Here is a 17,738-nt window from a genome sequence, read left to right on the forward strand (position 1 = left end):
AATCTGCAGGTCATACTGTGTGGCCAACCATAGTAAAACTGCAGTATTTATCTTTTTCTATAACCAGAAATCAAATACAGATGTATAATAAATAATACTTTTATCAATATAATAAAATCAATGAGATCACAAAGGTCAATTAAAGGTGCTAAGAAATGGCTTTTAAAATTGAAAACCTGAGTAATCAATCTAATTTAAATGTCATTCCTGACATTAAATTTACACAGAATTCACTTCTGTGCTTTTGAGTATGGTATCTATCTAAAGGTGCAATTGAATTTCAAATTAATCAGTGATTTTTTTTCACATCACATGGTTGGATCCCAGTAACAGCCGTGCCTCTTTCATTTAAAGGATTGCTTTTATCTGGTCATTGTAGAGCTATTGCTCACGCTGGTAGCAATGAGCAGGCGAAAGAAAAATTTAAGAAAGCAGTTATCACACCCAGAAAATCTTCCACCATAGTTACAAAGTCTCTGTCTGCTATAGGCCCCTTCTGATTTGTAAACGTACTTCAGCAAGAAACTAACAGTTTTACTATTTATGTTCAGTTTCTGCATTTTACTGGCTTTACGGTTACTGGTTGTTTCTGATTGCCATTTTTATTTAAGCAGCCAGAGAGAGACAGCAAATGTGACCTTTCATTATTCATATTTCAACCTGATTATGATGCATTTCTTAAGATATGTTGTTTTTTTTAAAAATGAGTGTCCCCTTTTAGAGTTTTATGGTACTCATTTATTGGTGCATGCAAACTCAACACACATATTAATCATGATTTTAAAAAAGACTAGAAAATGGAGCTGTTAAATTTTTAAAAATGAACAGAAGTCTATTAAAGGTAATACTGATCTTGAGAAAAAAAAAGTAATGACAATAAATGGAACAAATTGCAATGCATTTTTATTCAGCCTTAACTCCATTCTGTAAACCAAAACTTTATGCTACCATCTAAGTATTTTTATGTTCTCAAAAAAAAGAAAGTATACTGTGACAGTTCTAACAATAGCAACGAAAAGGCATTGATAAAATATTTTGGTGTTTGAATTATGCATGGTGTTGGTACTGACCAATTTGCTTTTTGGGAAGTACTGTTTATTCTTTTTTGTATTCTTGTTGCCTCTCCAGAAATTCCATTTTGGAATTAGTAAATTATGAAAGATTTTGAATTTAAATGGCTATGAAAAAGCATATTAAGGTTCTTTCCCCTTTTTGTTCAGTCCTTTGCTTTGTCTTTTGTTATGCTAAATAATGGCTGAGGAGAAGCTGCTGAAGCCTTTGCTTCGTTCCTGTAGAGTGGTTGCTTTCTTCAGCTCCATCTTTCCCCTTCTTTATCTTCTGCTCTGTGCATCATCCTGTAATCTATTTTGTCAGTCACTGTCCAAGTCATCCATAGTGTCTCTGGTTGATATTGTCTTCAGTTAGTGAGGTTGGATGCAATCTCAGCTCTTGCTTGCAGAACAGCCCTGACTCTGGCTCCCCTTCTTCTAACATGTATATACAAAAAGAGGTTGCTGTTCGAAGTGCACATGTGGTTTTACCCATTAAGCTATAAGATTGACCACACTTTCTGCCTATATTGCTGTTCTGTAATTATTGTACAAGCCCATGTGAAAAGCATCCCTATTCTAAAATTTAAAATATTGATCGTTAACCAGGAAATTCTGATCGCATTTCTTCTCTACTTTGCTTTTGGTCCCTTCATATGACGTATGATATAAATACTTGGAAAGGTTCAGGAGAGGTCCACAATAATAATCCTAAGCTTAAACCGCCTCAATTATTTGGGCTTAAAATAGCTGTGTCTGTTCACTTACAAGATATGTGATTTCAGGATGATTTGATAATGATACATAAAATAGTTAAAACATTAAATTCATGGAATCCCTACAATGCAGAAAGAGGCCATCCGGCCCATCGAGACTGCACCAACAGCAATCCCACCTAGGCCTTATCCCCGTAACCCCTCAGTATTAACCCTGCTAATCTCCCTGACACTAAGGGGCAAAGTGAACATTGCCAATCAACCTAGCCCACACATTTGTTTGGACTGTGGGAGGAAACTGGAGCATCCAGAGGAAGCCTACGCACATGTGGGGAGAACTTGCAACTCCGCACAGATAGTTACCCCAGCCGGAATCGAACCTGGGTCCCTGGCACTGTGAGGCAACAGTACCACCATACCGCCTATTGAGTTTCTAGTTGTGTATTATTTCAGTTTGATAGATTGGGGAAGACCAGGGGTTATGCATCTAAGTTTTATGCAAGGGCAGGGTTGGGTTAGATGTTCGGCAGTTCTTCTTAGATAATAAACCTATGGATCACGTTGTCAGCTTGTGCAGAGAGTGCTGACTCACTGCCTTTCTTTAAGAGACCTAAGCCATTTGGGGTGGAAGTCAGACCTTATAGTTAGTGAAATACCAGGCAATATAACTATGGTCAGTATAACCACCTGAAGTAGTTTCAGTTGCTTATATGGGTCAGAGAGGAATTGTCCAAATTTATTTCCCCTAATTGGCAATGGGATTTAAGCTTGCCCTGAAGATTATATGGCTAATGGGGGATAGAGAATTGTTTAATCGTGATGTAACTGTGGGATATGCTTAATGTATCAGACTGTATTTTCCTGTCATTTTTGTTCTTGATTTGTAATGATCTCATGTACAGTACATGAATGAACAGTATGCAGATTTTATAGGCAGAACATTTGATTTTCCTGCACACCTCAGTTTAGAAAAAAAAATGTAGATGCAACCTATTATCTCTTCAAAAAGCCGCCTTCAGCTAAGCTTCTGAAGAAAACCTGAACCTGACTTTTAAAACATGTACAGCTTCACACGTCTGATTCTGAGAAAGAGAAACAGAAATAATTTATCAGCTCTCTCTGCCTCCTGTTAAGTCACTAAGATGGAAGTTCAGTCCACCAGCTGTCAATCTCAGTTACTGTCTTGAGGTGAATGCCTGCCTTTTTTGTTTGTGTGTAAGAGGCTCTGTATTGTATTTTTAACCTGGTGCCAGCAGCAATAGCAGTTACAAGGTGGACCTTAGTTGAGTCTCCTGGTGTGCAAAGGGACAATCAATCACCAGGCAAGACTGTTCTCTTCCTGTTGGGGAGCACTTCAGCGGTCACGGGCATTCAGCCTCTGATATTCGGGTAAGCATTCTCCAAGGCGGCCTTCACGACACACGACAGCGCAAAGTCGCTGAGCAGAGCAGAGACTGATAGCCAGGTTCCGCACACATGAGGACAGCCTCAACCGGGATCTTGGGTTCATGTCACACTATCTGTAACCCCCACAACTTGCCTGGACTTGCAAAGTCTCACTGGCTGTCCTGTCTGGAGACAATACTCTTTTACCTGTGCTAATGCTCTCCACTCACATTGTCTGTACCTTTAACACTTGATTAGCTGTAAAGACTCACGTTCTGTAAATTGAGTTTGTGTCTTTATATGCCCTGTTTGCTGTTTATGAGCAGATCTCCCACTCACCTGACGAAGGAGCAGCGCTCCGAAAGCTAGTGGCGTTTGCTACCAAATAAACCTCTTGGACTTTAACCTGGTGTTGTTAGACTCCTTACTGTGCAAAGGGAAGGCAGCTTCAGGTATCACAAAAAGTCATCTCGCAATGGAACAGTGTTTGGAATTGTATATAATAATCCTCTTTCAGAATAGCTAGTTACCACTATCAAACCACTATTGTTGGAACTAATACCAGACTGCTGCTTAATTGTTGGAAAAATGTTGAATCTAGTATAGCAATATTATAAGTTAACAAAAATGCGGTTCAGGCAACCTAGCCAAAATTAATTTTACTACAAGATCATTGTAGGGCGTTGTCCTTGGCTAAGACTGCCTATGTTTGGTCTTCATGTATTTGTTTTGGCACTTTTCAGCAAGTGTGTTGAGTGGCAGAGACTGGATTCATGATGATAGCCATGTATTTCCGTGGTTCTCTTCTCCACTACGTTAGGGTTAGCTTTACTCCTCAAATGTGTCCGCTGCTTCTATGTGGAAACTGTGGAGACATGTTGTGAAATCTAGCACATCGTTCCATGTGAAAGTTATCTACTGCAGTGCAACAGGGTCAAAATTTACATGTTTTAACCCTCGAGTAGTCTTAACTGCTGGAAAGGCCTTTAAAGATGCAATGACTGCATAGAACTTCAAGGAAATGACGCACCACATAAAATATTACCAAATTGCCCTGTAAAGAATTTCATAAAAGTGCAGTCATCTTCATTTTTCTCACAATGCACAGTTTCAACACAAGGTAGTGGCATGATGCCTGTTGCCACTACAGAAGGATATGAAAGAAAAGAGACAATAAAGTTAGATCATTTATTCTGTAGTTCAGTGCAGGATTATGGGAGTTTATAATAAAAGCATCATCATTTGGATTCCTGGAAATATGATTGTAAACCATATTGAGGGTTATAACTTGTGAGAGAGAACCTTGTAAAATTTATCATTGTTATCTGAACCTCAAAATAGGATTGTGTCATTTCTGATTCCATTAATTGCAACATGTGTTTGGGTGTTTTATTCCACCTTGTAACTGCCATTGCTGCTGGCACCAGGTTAAAAATTAATACCCAACATGATTCCTTGCTATTGTAGAAAGAAACCAGGGCCAAAAAATAATCATTTTATGGATGAATAATCCATCAACATGTTTTACATTTATACATATGAAAAGGTTCTGAAGCTTTGATTTAGTTATTTGATGGTCTTAGTGTAATTATAGCGATATTACTGATGTACCATTGGCAATTTAAAGATCTCTATCCCATTCATTCAGACTTCTGCACCCACCCAATGATCTAAGATTGCAAAAATAACTCATAGCAATCCATGCATTTCTTTTCCCCATGCTGCCCTTTCTCTCAATATCAACCTCTCATTGCTCCCAAGTCCTAAACATGCAACTCCAAGTGCTCATAACCTTGTAATAAAAATTCCATTTACTAAGTCACCTTAAATCAGTAGCGTTGATAATCTACATTAAACCCTAAAACTCTCATATTCTGCAGCACACTATGAAAATGCCATGGTAGATCTGCATTAGTATAAATAGATGTAGATATAGACTTTAATCTAGGTATGGAGTGAGTATTTGAGATTGATCTTGATCCATCTTGACATGGCCTCTTTACCCACTGAGCACTTTGCATTAATCTTCTCCTTCTGTTTTGTCCGCCTCTTCATTTCACGGATAGTCATTCAGGCAGACGAATCAGATGAAAATAGGACAAAGGATAAATTTATACTTGATAATAACCAGTGTTACCCAGTTTAATTCTGAATAAAGAAATGAAATAGCACTATTTTCAAAAGTCCTTTTTTGGTGTCTGAATGACACCAGTGTAGGTAGCCATGTGTCATTTGTGCTACATTTTGATATTTTGATTCTTTTCTGGGTGTTGTAATTAAACTCTACTCAAGGAACATTTGCATCTTCATATAGTTCTAGGGCTGATTTAATACGTTGGGTGGAAGTTTCCCCGAAAATATCTAAGTAACATAACAGCGAGAAAACAAGACTGCTCCATGCCAGTCTCTTTTTTTTTTGTCTTTATTCCAATTCAATCAAATTAAGTCCAATTCAGAGTTTCAACAAGTTGAGACATTCCCGATCCAAGGTGACAAGACAGGGCTCTCACCTCCTGTCTTGGGCTTGATCTACATGATCCAAGCTGATTGGAGTAGGCATAGCTCCTCCTCCAAGGCTTGATTTCATTTGCATCTTAGCGAAAAGGCCGAGATGCTGCTCTTGGGCTCGCTCTGCATCACAATCTTTTGGCACTTAGTGCAATGAAGGAGCCTTCATGCGAGTCACGGAGGCTCCAGGTGCATGACTTGCTCAAAATGGCCGCAGCTGTGCACTGTTAAGCAGGGGGAGCTGCATTTAAACACTAATGATGCACTCACAGTCAGTCACGCCAGGAAGATGGCACCTCAGAGAGCAACTCCACGATTTATGGAGGGAGAGTTGGGACGATTACTGGATACCATTGAGGACACACCTGCCGAGCTCCCTTGACTGGGGCGACAGCTGCCAGACCTGATTTTTTAAATTATTGTTAGTGAGGCCTGCGACTGGATGTCAGCAGTCAGTCACAGAGCCTGTCCAGCAGACAAGTGACAGGGTAACCATAGTGACATCAGTGGGGTTGGGACTTGACTTCATATGCAACCCCTTGGGGTCATTCAGTGGGGGAATGCGTGCAGTGACAATCCCTGACATGAGAACCCCCATACTGGAGCGTGCCTCCCAAACACCTGCACCCATGCAAGCCTCCCACCTCCCCCCACACCATGGCAGCAGATGACATCCCATCCCCTCCCCTACACCCAGGGGTTGGTGCTCAGTGGAACTCACCTCCTAGCTCTCTCTGTACTGCTGTGCCTGAGCAGCAGTGATTTGCGTGACATCATGCCAGAGAGGTGGGAAGGATTTGGGAGGGGGAATGATTGCATGCCGAGCTTGCTAATGATATTGAAATCCAGTCAAATTCATACGAATAAGCTTTGTTTTGGCGCAAAACGGTCCTCACCATGAAAAAGGGGCCAGGAAGATAGCAAACCGATTTTTAACATCTCGCGCTATTTTCTCATCTCGCCATGCCGTGCGCGGCGGGTTAGTAACATGGTGCCCCATTGTATTGTTTTTGTGATTTTGGTTTTCTCTTGATGGTCAATGTGGTAAATATGGATACAGGATTAATGTCAGTTTAAAAAGTGGACTGTTTTTGTTCAAAAATGGAAATACTGAGCAGGTCTGGTAGCACTTGTGGAGAGAGAAATAGAGTTTGTGTTTCAGGTCAATGCTTGCTCCCCTCCAAAAGCACACACAAGCTAACTGCAGATTCTGATTCTAGCAGTTCCGTTTCGGCAGGCATGAGCATAATTTGCTAGAATGAAAAACATTCACAGCAATCATTTGGGTAACTGCATCCTTTAAATATCATACAAGTAGCAGTTTTAGATACCAAATGGTGTTAATGTTTTAATTACAAATGTCTTTTTATTTCAATGAAATTATCAATCACTTATTTTATGCCTGTTTAACTGAGATTTATTTCCATGTTTTTAGGATGCAGATGGTCATAAATAGATTAAGCAAGTTACTCAAACCTGGAGGGATGATATTATTTCGAGATTACGGTAGATATGATATGACTCAACTGAGATTAAAGAAAGGTAATCTCTTAAATTTTTATTTTCTTTAAAAATCATATCACTTCGAAATCCTGTAGGTCTGTCATTTTAGTTACAGTTACAACACCACTTTTTATTTTGTTTTCCTCTCTTCCTGGGTAGTGACTGGCTGGGCTGCAATTCTATTAGGACGATCTCAGAAATTTGGTATTCAACCTTGTATATTTTGTGGTTGGAAATGAGGTCACGATTTGCATTCATGCAAAGGAAGGTTTTGTTCTTGGAACTCACTAAAATTTAAGGAGAAAATGCGCAACAAATATTCTCTAAAATGAGTCAAAACATTTTTATTACTACGAATGAGAACATTTTTACAATTATTGAACTGGAATAATTTCTCTCTGATCAGCTTCAGCATTATCATTCAGCACATTCTAAAATGATTAGTTTCAGAGACTACAGAACACACACAATACATGCTTATATTCACAAAGACAGCAAAGCTAAGTACGAGTGAGGAAAGTTATTTATCTGTCAGGTCCTTGCTTTCGAGCAATCCTATTGTCAGAGCATCTGATTCTTTAATAATTCCAAAATTCTTGTCTCCAGCACCCTAATTACAATCGTTCCAGTCTTTTCACAACATAGTAACAAATTCAGTAAATAAAATACCACAACCATTGCTTTTAACAAAAAATAATCATCATACCCTGGAAACAACAGACTTTTTAAAGTTTAATTTTAACTGTGTAAATAAACTAAGAACCATCAAAAATAAATTACAACATTTGAATTGTAGCTGCCTATTTTGCAGCAATGTAAAAGCTCTTTGGAAAGAAGGGCACCATCAAGGCAAAAACTTACTGCTGCACAAAGCCTAGCAACAATTTTCAGATCATGTCACCGTTATCTGAAAATTGTTGCTAAGCATGGCTAAACTGTGAAACAGGTGCCTGTGTTACAAGTTCCAACTGCTGTTTCATTTGTACCATGGCTGTCATCCTGGTTACAGCACTGATGCTGTCCCAAAGTTAGATTCAGAATTGCACTGAGAAATCTTTCCTACCAGCTGCCTTAATAGCAATGTACTAGGTTAAAAAATACCTCTGAGGCTGGTATGAGTCAAAATAGAGTAGGCTTTATTCTCACAAGCTTGCGGGAGAACTTGACCCCTTGAAAGCGGAAGCCAAAGTTCTCTCTGAACACAGAAAAGTGGGAACATTTATACAGCATGGCTCCCAGCACCAGTCACGACGCAAACACCACATCAGTCACGACTCAGAATACATTTACAACTGCTGGTCACGAAGCAAGCTTCCAGACCAGTTACAAACTAAAAATACATTTATAGCTTCGGACCATAAACCAGAGGTATCTGGTATTCTTAGGTCACGAAGCAGGCTGTGGGTTCCTGTTCTTCCCGCGGTTTCCCTTTGAAGTTCCCAGCGCGCACTCAGCTGCCCCAGCGGGAGTTCCTCTTCAAACGGCCGATATCGCGCTCCACATCATGGAATTGCTTCCCTTCCGCAAACCACACACAAACTTGGAGGAAAGGTAAGACTTCACAAACACATTTACATTTGACTGTCTATCACTATAAAAATAAGAGTTTAAAGAATGAATAACTTGTATTAATGTCAGAAGCAGTATAAACAAGGGGATTAGCCATAATGAAGGGTTATGCTTGTAATACATTCTAAGTACAATGTTCAACCTTTTGGGTACAAAATACATTGAGTACAAAAAACATTAACCCTTTCCCTTATTCAATCCCCCCTTTTGGTCAGGGACAAGTTCAAACATGGCCTCATGACCAATTCAGAGCCAAAGTTTACCAATATATATATATGGGCCTACCTCCTTCGTCAGGAAGCCTGTCCCTTCTGCCTGTACACTTGCACTCGGCATAATTCGGGCTGTTCGTTCAATAATGTCATATAAATACAACAAGCAATAACAATGACAATTAATACAATCAACTCATGCATCAGGTATGATCCCCACGACCCGAACCATTGCCCTAGCCATTCCGGAGGGTTGTAATTATGATATTGGCTCCCTTCACCTTGTATTGTCATCGCCACTCGTTTGGTATGATCTGCCAAACGAGTTATATTTTCCGAAACATCTGGGATATACGTGCAGCATTCGGATTCAATTATAGCGCACATTCCTCCCTGGAAAGCCAACACATTATCAAGTGTCAATCAGTTCTGTAAAGCAACAGTCCGGATAGCTACAACCTCGGCTGTACTTCAGAGAAGGTTGTGCTCACCTCCTCAAACCCGTCTCTAGTTTCATTGGCAATTCTCTCTAAGGTCGAGGCCATATGTATAAGTTCCTGAGCTGCTTTTGCTGTCCCGTAAAGTGGGAAAGCTATCATGAAGAACCGTTCTGTCTCACTAATGGTGAGTATAGGGTACCACATCTGCTAAATAACTCGATCCTACCCAATCCCAAGGAAGCCATGGGTAGGCATTGTTTCCACAGACAAAATAGGTACCATCATATGCAGTCATGCTGCTCATATAAGTAGAGGAGAGGCTGACCAGGACATCAGCAGTGAGGCAATGGATTGTAATCTGTTGCACCAAAGCCCAGGCACCACTGGTGACATTAACCTGCTGGGTGCAGTAGCTACGGCCAACAAGTATGGTTCCGTTTCCTACCAAGCAGATAGATCCCCCCTTGTTGGTTTTTCACAACATGCCTGATGAGGTTTTAAATGTCACTTCCCTTGTCCCGTCTTGGGTTCCATTCTGATTCAAAATTCCCTCTACCATTCCCGGAGTTGACAAAGGGATAGGGAATAAAGGATTTTCCCCCCTTTCCTTCGTGCATGGGAATATGTAAGCAGACCCAGCACTTGCTCAAAATTTTGACTGCAATACATACAAGTGAGACATATACATGAAAGTGTTCATGTGATAGGGTCGGATTTTTAGAGGATTGGTACAATGATCACTTGGATCGGCCAAATCTCGTGTTGATGTACTCATCCTCCCCAGCCCTCCGCTGATGCTGGGTACAGATCCATCCCGGTCCCTCAGCTAAACACCAAAAATTCCAGTTACACCACATTACATTGCATGGGAGACCCCAATCACCTCGCCCCTCCAACAGAGGTGGCAACATGGCATGGTTAAGGAATCCCAAGCAGCGGTCCCTATGGGTTACCTCCCAGGGACCTTTTCCATGTGTCGGAAGGTTACAATAGACAGAGCCATCGTTACAGAGATGCTTGCGATGCTCTGTCCCCAAGTCTACGCAATTCCACCTATACTTCCCCTCCGTAACTAGCAGGGCAAGGGTCGTGAGAAGCAGCAAGAAAATCATCCAATCACTTAACTAATGACCCGCGCGACCATTATACAATGGTCCAAAGGCTATACCGCCCGTGCGCCACTGCCCGCGAACCCGTTCAGCTTGCTTGGAGGTCAACCGTCTCGCATATCTGTGAATTAAGCACGCTACACAATTTTAACCTCATAGGGGCCCTTTCATTTAGGGGCGAACCCAGGTTTCAAGGACGAAACTTCCCGCCCGTCAGGGAGCATTTCAAGCTCTCTCTCTCTCTGTGTCTCTTTGTTCCGGATTGTCTTTTACCAATTTGCGCATCCCTTTTAGTTGGGTGCTTAGTTCCAAAACATATCTCCTGAATTCATCTTTTAGTGAACTTACATCATCGCCCATTTTGTTATTAATTTCATAAGGGGTTAATCCGGTTGTCCAGTTTGTGGTAACTCTTAATCTCATCAGTATAGTGGGCAATATCTCTGTCCACAATTTCCTGATATCTGTATGGCTTTAGCTAGTATATTATACAGTTGACTACACACCCCCCTTCCATAGAAAGCTTAGTGTGAATTAAATAATACTTTACACTGGCTTCCTGGCTGCAGTGGGACATCCATTCATTTGTATGTAATCTTATCAAAAGACATTGCATTCCCCATTAAAATCACATGCCATACAGCTCCAATCTTTATATAATGTACTCTTACACTATATCTAATTTAATCATTTGTATGGCGAGGAAAACAGGAAGCTCCTACAGAATTATGTTTCATCCATACACAATATATAATATATAGCCATATTATACAAAATTGGTGAAGGCCTTTCAGGATTTGATTTTATTCTCGGGTCTATAAAGCAGTGCTATACTGTATAATAAAAATAATCAAGCGGCAGTTGTATCATACCACTTTACACAGCAAAACCGTGATATCCAAACCCTTTTAATCCAAGCCGTTTCCAATTTTAAACAGCTCCAGATCAAAACCCCCCCGCACTCGAGGAAAACAACAGGCGCCAAATCAAAACCAAAGTAGGTACAATACATACTAGTTAATTAATCAGAAACATTTTGGTTTGATTTTTAATTGGCCAGATTTTAAGCTTGACAGTAGTTTATATTTGGCAAACTTTGAACAATAGATAGCACATAAAATTCCAGTGGCAGTACATAACTTTAACCAGTTTACAGAATATTAAACTTTCAGACATTCATAAGGGCAATTTGCATTGGCGACTAAGATTTAATTGATTAATCTCCTGCTGGAACTTGAAATAAGCAGAATTACAATTCATTTCACTAACTTAAAATATTTAAACTGACTCATAGACAGTACATTTACCACATTCTTTTGTTCTTGTTTATCTACTTTCCCATAAAATTACTTATTCTCTTCTCCCAATTCTCAACTAACTCTCTCATAATCTTTACTTCAAGACGAAGGAGAGAGCACATGGTTCCCTCCAAGGTTTAAATCCTTTCTTAACAAAATTCAAACACAGGTTTAATCAAAATTCAAATTGGCTATTTCCAACTTCAATTTATGTACTTCGATTTTGAAATTTCAATTTACTTTCCAATTTGTATTTAAACTCTGTATCAAACCCAATATTGTAAAATCACAACAGGGAAGAACATCAAAACATCAAAGCAAACAACTTTGTAAACACACACATAGACACACATGGAAGCTTCCAACACTCATTCAAATTTAACATCTTAAACTGAGATGTAAGTAAAACATTTTAAAAGAATACAGAACTTGGATTAAGACAGTCATTTTTATTCTTCTTTCTTCCAAACTGTAATTAAACTCAAAACAGAAGTAAATTCAAGAAATCTTATCACTTTCATCTTTAACAGTCTTAACACCTCCCCAGCTCTCTTGAGGCTAAACTAAGGTCATTTATTATCCGCAATAAACACTCCACAAGAACAAACAAAGGCTTCAACAATTCCTGCTCTCAATCTAATACAACAACAACCACCTACATTCAACTAGCAACCAGATCACACAAACACATTGAAATACAAAAACTAAGATCTCTCCTATCCACCTCCAGGTATGAAACTAGCCCATTCTACCAACTCATCATAGTTCGGGGTACTGAGAATTCCCATTTTAAGGATTTTTTGGTGAATACTAAAGGACACATCCTTAAAAGCCTAGATGAACGCTCGATCTCCTCGACCTGGGTTTCCTTGTCCTGAACATTCCTGATATACCTGGAACAACCATCCCCCATATTCAGAAGCTTCTTCCCCTTTTAACTGTTTCGTTGTGGTTATTCTGCTCCAGTTAGTAGGAGCATTCCCTAACACTCTGAGTTTCAAACTGGGCGAAGGGTGTCTGTTGGGCATGTATTTCTAATGTTAGGCCGACTATGTGTGTCCACCATCCCCCTCTATAATCCTGAGCTGGAGGAGCGGCGGGTCCACCTGCTACCTGTCTCCACTTACCCGCTGGACAGGCTGCCCTTACCAGATGGTGTACGTCTCTCGGGTGTAATAGGTGTCCTACCCAGATTGTGTCTAATTCTTCCCAGTATTTAGTGTTTTCGCTTCTAGGTTGTAATTTACCCAGGGAAGCCATTATCTGCTGCCTCTCACCTGGGGTGAATGGTTTATAATTTACCTTGGGCTGTGCATCTGTTCCCCCTCGGGTAACTGGCGCTAAGTTGTGTTCTAGCGCTTCCCACTCCTCTGGAAGAGCGGTTAGTCCCTGTTGTGTGGACTCAAGGAGGTAGAGGAACGGTTTCCCCTCTGCATTGCTTTTCTTCTAATACTTGGTTTTGTTTCTCCAGTTCCCTTACTCTGGATTCTAACTCCCTAATCCTTTCTTTATCCTCACTCCACTTCTTAGTAGAGGCGACTACTTGCTCAATTAGTCCAGCTAACTTATGTATTAACAATACTCCTATTTTCTTTGTCATGTTTCTCTGTTCTTTATCCAACCACTTATGCTGTTGGCCCAGAGGGTAGGATAAGTTCCACCCCCCTTTTCTCATCTGTTTAATGAATTTGTTCCTCTTAGTCATACACTCATGTATCAGGGATTCCGGAGGTCCCCACTGTCTTTGTGCTTGTGATCCCACCATAATACAGATAAGTTTTATACTCTCCACCTGGAGCCTTCTATTCTCCCTTCTCGCTCTCCCACTCCGAGGTCGCTCTGATCGGAGTCCGGTGTTACCTGTCAGGGGTGATCAAATCCCTCCATACCACCGCTTACACTACTAAGCTTACACTATTAAGCCGGCTTCTACTCCGGTGGTCACTCAGACAGTCTCTCTCTCTCACTCACGTCTGAACATCACACCTCAGGCACCTTTTTCTCCAGTCTTTACACTCACTTGAGCATCAAAGACAAATGCCTCCTTGTCCGTATATGTTCAGTTCAGACTTCTTTCACTCTCACACTCTCTCATCACATATGATCAGCCCACTGTAGTTTGACTCACCCTATTAGGTTCAGAACTCTATTCCAGTACCCAGGTTGTGGCCATTCAACCTGAGCCCGCAAACAGAGTCCCCGCAAACAGATCCCGGGGTGTCCCGGGTTTCGGCACCAATTGTAGTAGGTAAAAAATACCTCTGAGGCTGGTATGAGTCAAAATAGAGTAGGCTTTATTCTCACAAGCTTGCGGGAGAACTTGACCCCTTGAAAGCAGAAGCCAAAGTTCTCCCTGAACACAGAAAAGTGGGGACATTTATACAGCATGGCTCCCAGCACCAGTCACGACGCAAACACCACATCGGTCACGACTCAGAATACATTTACAACTGCTGGTCACGAAGCAAGCTTCCAGACCAGTTACAAACTAAAAATACATTTATAGCTTCGGACCATAAACCAGAGGTATCTGGTATTCTTAGGTCACGAAGCAGGCTGTGGTTTCCTGTTCTTCCCGCGGTTTCCCTTTGAAGTTCCCAGCGCGCACTCAGCTGCCCCAGCGGGAGTTCCTCTTCAAACGGCCGATATCGCGCTCCACATCATGGAATTGCTTCCTTTCCGCAAACCACACACAAACTTGGAGGAAAGGTAAGACTTCACAAACACATTTACATTTGACTGTCTATCACTATAAAAATAAGAGTTTAAAGAATGAATAACTTGTATTAATGTCAGAAGCAGTATAAACAAGGGGATTAGCCATAATGAAGGGTTATGCTTGTAATACATTCTAAGTACAATGTTCAACCTTTTAGGTACAAAATACATTAACCTTTTGGGTACAAAATACATTGAGTACAAAAAACATTAACCCTTTCCCTTCTTCAGCAAGATACAGAACTTTTTATCAGAGGTTCAGGGATTACGAAAGTAATGCCTGCATCTGTGTTTGAAAAAGCAACTTTTTCATTCTACCCATCATACTGTCATTTGTGACGCATACCATGTCATTCAAAGTGAAATATCGGATGATTGTGCTACTTGTAAACTGACACATTTTTCTGCTGACAATAAAACAGTGAACTTAAAATCAACCCAAGGCTTCAAAACTTTGGAATGGGAACTTTGTTCCCGTTCCATGGCCATTTATGTTCATATATTCATTGAATCCCTACGGTGCAGAAGGAGGCTATTCTGCCCATCAAAGCTGCACCAACAACAATCCCACCCAGGCCCTATCCCCACATATTTACCCTGCTGGTCCCTCTGACACCACGGGATAATTTACCATGACCAAACCACCCAATCTGCACATCTTTGGACTGAGGAAGGAAACTGGAGCACCCGGAGGAAACCCATGCAGACACGGGGAGAATGTGTGAATTCCACACAGTCACCCGAGGCTGGAAGATGTCAGAAGATGAAGTCTGAATTTTTCATCTTTCTTCTTGAAAGACATCATATCACTCGTTAAATCTTATTGTCTGATCATCCTCTATCATGCTTCCTTATACTAACTGACTTTGCCAAAATGAATCCTTTGCTTGCAATGTCTTTTGAAGGTCATAGAATCTAACACCGTGAATGACAAACTGCCTCTTGCACGCATGCTTGCCCGCACTGACTTGAAGACTGTTTTCATGAGTTCTAAAGAAATCATTAATACACGACACCTTTCAGATTGCTGTAACAGGTGAAATGATGGGAATTATCATTGTGCTGACACAGCAAGTAGCAAAAGTAGGTTTGTCTCTTGGCCAGCATTATGTCTTAAGAATTTTGTGCAAACATTTGTATTGCTGGTAAATTGTCTCTTTTTACAAGAACTAATGTCCATTCTTCTTTCTGAAAAAACACTGTTTTATCTCTTCTGACTTGCCGTCTTTAACTGGAGTTGGTTCAGAAATCAGATATTTTCTCTGTGTGGTATTGAAATTGGCAAACCAGAAATGGTTAAAAATAAAGTTCTGTATATTAAGCTGACTTCTATCATTACAACAATCTGGTAAAAACCCAAATCTCTTCCACCTCCTGGTTTTCCACACTGGCTCCGCATTCTATACTAACCATAATTATCGAGTAAGAAAATTACACGGAATAGTGAAGGTCTTTTGCAGCAGGCAGTTCCTAAAATGACTAAACAATGATTACACAAGATTCATGGCTGGTTTCCTTTCTGTCTTAGTATGGGCCCTTTTATTGTAGTTCTCCCACCAACTCCTTTGGCTACCCCAGCACAATTTAAAATAATGAGTCAGAACAACTAGTGTGCACTTACACACTAAACCACACAAGGGGGAGAGCCGGCTACAGAGCTACTGTTTCACTTCCAAATTCCCTCAAAAACTGTCTGACTTGGACTGCCTCAACAACTGCTCACCTCCCAATAATTTAGTTTCTTCTCATGAAACTGCATTCCACAAGATTCACAGAGCTGTACTCCTGCCTCTAATTACCGTTCACTTAAATGTTTCACACACTGCTAGCTTCACTAAGCTAGCATTGCCCATGGGTTTCTCTGAACTCCAGTCTCCTGGCTTCACCCAGCTATAAATGGCTCTTGGGGCTTCTCTGAACCCTAATTGCGTTCAACATGGAACCCTCATCCTTCCACTGCATGCTTTCCCTAGCACTCCTCCTGAGCCCTAACTGCATGAAATGGCTCCAATGGTTTTCCTGAGTGCTACAAACCATACAAGGTCGAAATTGTAACTCTCAGTTGCACTGAATGCTCCCAGGGCTTTTCTGAGCCCTAACTGCCTGGAGCCTGTGGACAGCAGTATCCTTTAGGTATATCCATTTCCCAGTGCTGCAGAACATAAATTGAAACCAGAGGATCTTTCTAAACTCCACCCATCTCCATGACGACATAGCCTTTCAAAGTTCACTGAATGCTTTTAAGCTAATTTAACTTTAACTCCCAAAACAAAACATCTTTTGGACTGCATAGTACTTTGCAAGCATTGTAGTAAGCCCATCTGCTGTTTTAAGATCTTACTTTTCTAGCTGTCAGCCCTTTAAGTCAACATAGTTCCAACCTTTTAAGTGTAATCGACTCCAAGCTGCTTTAGCTTCATGATGTTAGTTTCTACAGTTAAACTTTAATCTTAAAGCGCTAAACATTATCTTTAAAATATTAACATGAGCTATGAATTAGAGATATTTACAACAGGTGACACTACTGAATCCAATTCTTAAGTGAGTCCCCACCCCCTGCAAAGGTCATTGGGTAGCACACAACTGTTTTGCTGATTTTCCTTTTAATTTCCTAGCCTAGGAGTGAAAAGTGAGTTGCAGAAGTATGCTCTGAGATTATAATTTTTCACCAATTAAGGATCTACACCTTGCTCTTCATGATTTATATGTAGAAATTGGTGTATTTTGCAATTGAGTGGAGAATTCCTCATTTGAAATTATGCTGGAAGGAATCCTTACATTCATGTCAAACCTTCTCAACTTTGTCTTGCCTAGCAGGAATCTTTAATTTTAAAGGATACTGAGTGAAAAATGTTACTTGTTCTGAAATATTTTAAATTTACAATTTAGTTGTGGCAGAATAAACATGTATGTGTAGAGGCTACCCAAAGTATTTTCAGTTCAAGTTCAACCATGTAATATGTATAAATTTAAATTCTGTTGTTAGGTTGCTGCTTATTTGGAAACTTCTATGTTCGAGGAGATGGAACTTGTGTTTACTTCTTTACAAAAGGTACGAATGTTAACAAAGAACCTTAAATCAAAGAGAATGCTCAATTGGGAGTTATATAATACAACATGTACTCCCCAAGTGAAGGGATTAGCATAACGCACACACATGATGAGGTCACAAATGATTTAGCATTTTCATGAAGTGTATATATATTGCTTGATATTACATTAAAAGTTAA

The 17,738-nt window shown here is 40.3% G+C and overlaps 1 protein-coding gene across 5 annotated transcripts in view; it reads left to right on the forward strand.

Annotated features, from left to right (window-relative positions):
• Window positions 1-17,738, forward strand: part of mettl8 (methyltransferase 8, methylcytidine) — a 38,823-nt gene that overhangs the window by 18,687 nt on the left and 2,398 nt on the right. For 2 of the 5 annotated variants that reach the window (XM_078228360.1, XM_078228361.1), the window contains exons 8-10: window positions 7,095-7,201; window positions 11,431-11,489; window positions 17,495-17,560. In XM_078228360.1, the coding sequence (XP_078084486.1) occupies window positions 7,095-7,201; window positions 11,431-11,489; window positions 17,495-17,560 (232 nt within the window). Of the gene's footprint in view, window positions 1-7,094; window positions 7,202-11,430; window positions 11,490-14,333; window positions 14,500-17,494; window positions 17,561-17,738 lie in introns of all 5 variants that reach the window. The other 3 variants (XM_078228358.1, XM_078228359.1, XM_078228357.1) reach the window with 2 other exon arrangements.

The sequence above is a fragment of the Mustelus asterias genome, chromosome 14 (genome assembly GCF_964213995.1).
Source record: "Mustelus asterias chromosome 14, sMusAst1.hap1.1, whole genome shotgun sequence".
NCBI classification, from domain to species: Eukaryota; Metazoa; Chordata; class Chondrichthyes; order Carcharhiniformes; family Triakidae; genus Mustelus; species Mustelus asterias.